Source organism: Arachis stenosperma, chromosome 3 (genome assembly GCF_014773155.1).
Source record: "Arachis stenosperma cultivar V10309 chromosome 3, arast.V10309.gnm1.PFL2, whole genome shotgun sequence".
NCBI lineage: Eukaryota > Viridiplantae > Streptophyta > Magnoliopsida > Fabales > Fabaceae > Arachis > Arachis stenosperma.
This window is the reverse complement of record NC_080379.1, coordinates 13,084,749-13,089,359: the sequence shown is the minus strand read 5'-3', so window position 1 is coordinate 13,089,359 and position 4,611 is coordinate 13,084,749. Positions and strand designations below refer to the sequence as shown.

At 33.9% G+C, this 4,611-nt stretch overlaps 1 protein-coding gene across 1 annotated transcript; it reads left to right on the top strand.

Annotated features, from left to right (window-relative positions):
• Window positions 1–1,092: 1,092 nt before the first annotated feature.
• Window positions 1,093–3,975, top strand: LOC130967945 (aquaporin SIP1-2-like). The gene is made up of 2 exons (XM_057893005.1): window positions 1,093–1,920; window positions 3,394–3,975. Exon 1 carries the CDS (start codon window positions 1,170–1,172, stop codon window positions 1,899–1,901), a length of 732 nt encoding a protein of 243 aa, XP_057748988.1. The 5' UTR covers window positions 1,093–1,169; the 3' UTR covers window positions 1,902–1,920; window positions 3,394–3,975.
• The last annotated feature ends 636 nt before the right edge of the window (window positions 3,976–4,611 follow it).

Genomic DNA, 4,611 nt, shown 5'->3' with positions numbered 1-4,611 from the left:
TGTGACTGGTACATCCACCTCCTCTACACTTCACCCACCAAAAGCATCCGCTACTACACCTTTGATAACATCACCTCCAACCCCGACACGTCCACGACATCCTCAAGACCAAGTTTCACAACTACTTCAAGGGCACGCCTTTTCCCACTTTCCGGCAAGCAATATAGATTGTTGGACATTAGGACATCATGAGAAGATTCTCCTTCGATATCATATGCAAATTCTCATTTGAAATAGACACTGAGTGCTTCATTCCTTCTTTTCCAAAGTCCAAGTTGGCAGACAGTTTCAACTTCGCATCCAAGCTATCAGTACAATGAGCAATGTCGCCATTACCGCTCATATGGAAACTGGAGTGATTACTGAACATTGGTTCGGAGAAGAAGCTGAAAGAAGCGAGCGGAGTGGTGGACAATGTGGTCATGGAGATGATAGGGCAGAGGAGGAGGGAGATGGCAATGACGACAACGGGTCTTAACAAATCAGACTTGCTGTCTAGATTCATGGGATCCATCGAAGACGATAACTAGTTGAGAGACATAGGCATTAGTTTCCTGAATATGAATTGGTTGAGAACAAGTTGAGGATTTTTTTTCTTATGAACATTAAATTTATAGAGTGTGCATTGTGTAGTATGAAGTTACAGTGTTAGATTGCTAGTGTTATGCGAGATATGATGGAAATTGGGAGAGAATAGTGTCGTTTCCGAACAATGGAGAGTAGGGACCATTGTGTCCCCTGTTAGAGTTGTCACTTGTCATGGACTATTTTGTCTTCCGTTAGAGTTAACGAAGTAAAGGATCTAAGTGACTGACAGAATTAATTGTTAGAAACCAATCAAGTAATTAATTTTACTTAAGAACTAAAGTGTTCAGTTTAAAATTCTTTAAGGATCAAAATGGGTATATATTCGGAAAAAAAATGATATGAAGGTCTAAGAAGGTCAAATAGTCAAACTTGTACCTAGGAATCTTTTTTAATTTATCACGTTTCACGTCACGTGTGGCCTACCCCAACAACGTGACAAGCCAACAAGTTGGAAGCTTTAACTTTAATTATTTTGTTGCGTCCCTCTGCTTCTCTAATCTCAAGTTCTTATTTCTAGCCAACCAACCACAAACTGTGAAGTGTGAAGAGTTTCCACTTTCCATTTCAAGAATATAACACTTATGGGGGCTATAAAATCAGCCATGGGAGATGCAATCTTAACATCGGTATGGGTCTTCAGCCTCTCATCACAAAGGATTATCTCATCAGAGATATCTTCCTTTCTTGGATTCAAACCATTCACACTTCCATCACTATTCCTCTCAACAATCATAAACTCCATCATAGTCTTCACCATAACCTCCATTGGAAGGCTCTTAGGTGGTGCAAGCTTCAACCCTTCATCCACAGTTTCATCCTACTTCTTAGGCCTAAGGCCAGATTCATCACTCTCATCATTGGCCATAAGGTTCCCTGCTCAAGCACTTGGTGGGGCCCTTGGTGCAAAAGGGTTACTTTCTGTCGTGCCCTCACAGTATAAGATTTTGCTGAAAGGTCCTTACTTGAAGGTGGATTTACACACTGGTGCTTTTGCTGAAGGAGCATTGGTTTTTGCACTTAACTTGGCTATACTCATTATTGTTATGAAGGGTCCTAAGAATCCTTTCTTGAAGGTTTATATGATTTCTTTGACAACTTTGACTTTGGCTATTTGTGGTTCTGGTTACACTGGACCTTCTATGAACCCTGCAAATGCATTTGGTTGGGCTTATATGTATAATAGGCATATGAATTGGGAGCTGTTTTATGTCTATTGGATTTGCCCTTTTATTGGGGCATTTTTTGCTGCTTTGGTTTATAAGGCTCTGTTTATGTCACCACCAGAGAAGAAGCAGAAGCAGAAGAAAGCTTGAGACTTGAGACACCACAATTGTTAGTCAACTATTTTTCTTCACATTTTAATTCATGTTTCTTTTCTTATACTATTTGCTATACATTTTTAATTCATGTTTCATTTATGATTAAAGATTTCCATGCTCTAAAGTTTAAGCAATTTTGGAGCATGCATTAAATGTGCTCTAAGCCCAATTCATGTTTTTGATGAATTGGTCAGTTTCAGTTGCATTGATGTGCATGCAAATATTAATGTCAAAGCTGCTAAATTGTACACATTTACAAATACAACCCATGTGATTATCTGAAAGGTGAAATTCTATGGCAAAAATGGGGATAACCACTAGGTTTGATTTGTTGCAATCTGTTTCAGAGACAATAATATAATACACCATACTAAACCTTTGAACTTGTGTATTATGCACTAAGGGGGTGTTTCACATATTGCCTATTAGCATTACCAATATTTTAGATTACCAGAGAGATGATTATCATCTTTTAAATTATTGGCAATATTGCAATATATTGTTTGGTATGCAGTATTGGATAAGTAATGTAGCTAGCTATCTCTTATATTAGTAATGTTGATTACCAGATTTCTTCTGAAGTTCAAATTATCAGTTATGTATATTATGACCAAACAAGGTCATCTTTTATGGGTTAGTTGAATAGTTCAGTAAATAGGTTACATTGGTTTGAATTTCATCATGACAATTATATTTGATGAACACTAATATAAGAGCCATCAATGAAGTAACAAGTAGTGTTTAACGTAATATGCTCTCTTTATCAACCAGAACTAGAAATATACTTATGTACCTCCATACTATTAAGTACTTTATATTGTAAAAGTAAACGGTTAAATTCGTTTCTCAATAAATAAATAAATAATTTTACTTTTATTGTGATAAATAAATACTATACTCAGCATTTATTATGAGCAAGAGCAAGAACAAAAGGCTACAAATAGCTCTTCAAATTGAAGCATCAACTTGAACACATTTATAAGTGAGCCAAATTGCAGAATGGTTCAATCCAAATATGTCCCACTTTATCACAATCTTTAAAGACTAACAAACCGATACGTATTGATGAAAAAGACACTTTAGTGATTGCCAACACAAGTTGGTATATGGTTAAATTCTACTATCATTACAGGTTTAAGTTTTGTGACATTAGGAGGAATATTAAGAAGTTTATGTGTGAAAAAATTAATAGAGCAAATATTATTTAATAGTTTATTATTATATATTTTAAGTTGTTAGAATATTGAATTTATCAAGATGTATTTTCATCTTCTTTTCCTTTAATTAGCAGCTCCCGCAGTATGTTTGTGAATTTAGGTTTATTTTTTTTAACTTAATGTGAAAAGTATAAATATCTTTTAAGCTATTGTAGCTAGAAATTTGATAAAGGAAAAATCCTTTGATTTCATAATCATTAATAAAATATGAAAATTGTAATATAGACAAATGAAGTTGAATAATTATGGTTTTTTTTTTTGGCATTTAGGAATCACAGCAATGCACTAAATAAATAAAAGAGATTCTAAATTTCTCTTGATGAATGTGGCCATGTGGAGATTCGGCCTAGCAGTAGAGACTGTGACCCTATTGGGCCTGCATGCAGTCTAGCCCAATAGTTCATTCATTGGAAAACTCATCATTAGATTTAGATCCAGACATTAAACGACGTCGTTTAAAAGGATGGCTAATAAAATGTTACCCTCTCTCTGTTTGATCACTCTTGGTCTTCTTCTATACTAGATTGAAAGAAACTTGTGGTTGCTGAAGGACTTTAGGATTCGATTGTGGCTACAAGGATTTTGTGTTTTGTCATAGAGATTAGTGTTGATGAAGAATCTTTTTTCGTCTTTTTACGCAATGTATACATGTTTCTGGATGATTATTACATCTTTTTGTTTAGCTCGATTTAACTTTTTTTTAAACCTGAGTCTTTGCTAAGGTTTTCTTCATTCTACTGTGACTGGTTCAGGGGTTTTCTTTTATGTTCTATTTTCAATGATGGAATAATCTCAATTTTTCATACGGATTTAGAGGTGGTTTAATGATTTGTAGAGCTTTTTTTTGTAGTATTTGTTAATGTTTAGGGTGAATTCTGACTAATGTGATATGTTGTGTTATTGTGTTTGTTAATCTCGTGTTAATGAAAAAAATTCAATAATGCAATAGATATATTGATGGATATTATGCTTCATCACAGGGAAAATTTCATAAAGATGACAATGGAAAAACGATATATTCATCTGATAATAAGCATGTGTTGGTAACTTTGATGAGAATATACTAAATGTGTTTTTTGTGAGAAATTATTACAAAAAATTTGGATATGATAAGATAGAAGAATGCTGGTGGCTGGGAAGAATTTTGATGTTGGTTTAAGAGCTCTAACTCACAATGAGTTAAAAAAAAAGGTGCTTTATGGATAAAAAGAACAATAGTCTGATTGATATTTATTCTGAGCATAAAGTGTTATTATCTGAATGACGAACACCAACTACTAACATTACAAAGACATCCACAAACTACACTAATGTATAATTTTTGGAAAAGTATAGGTAGACAATAAGAACACTAAACAATGTAAACAATGGAGATACGTGGGATGTTCAATTCAAAAGCTACTTTAATGTTTAACCTCTTAAATCTTTCAATAACTTGTTAAAACTATAAATTATATTAGTTCAACCATTCTATTAGAAATATATCA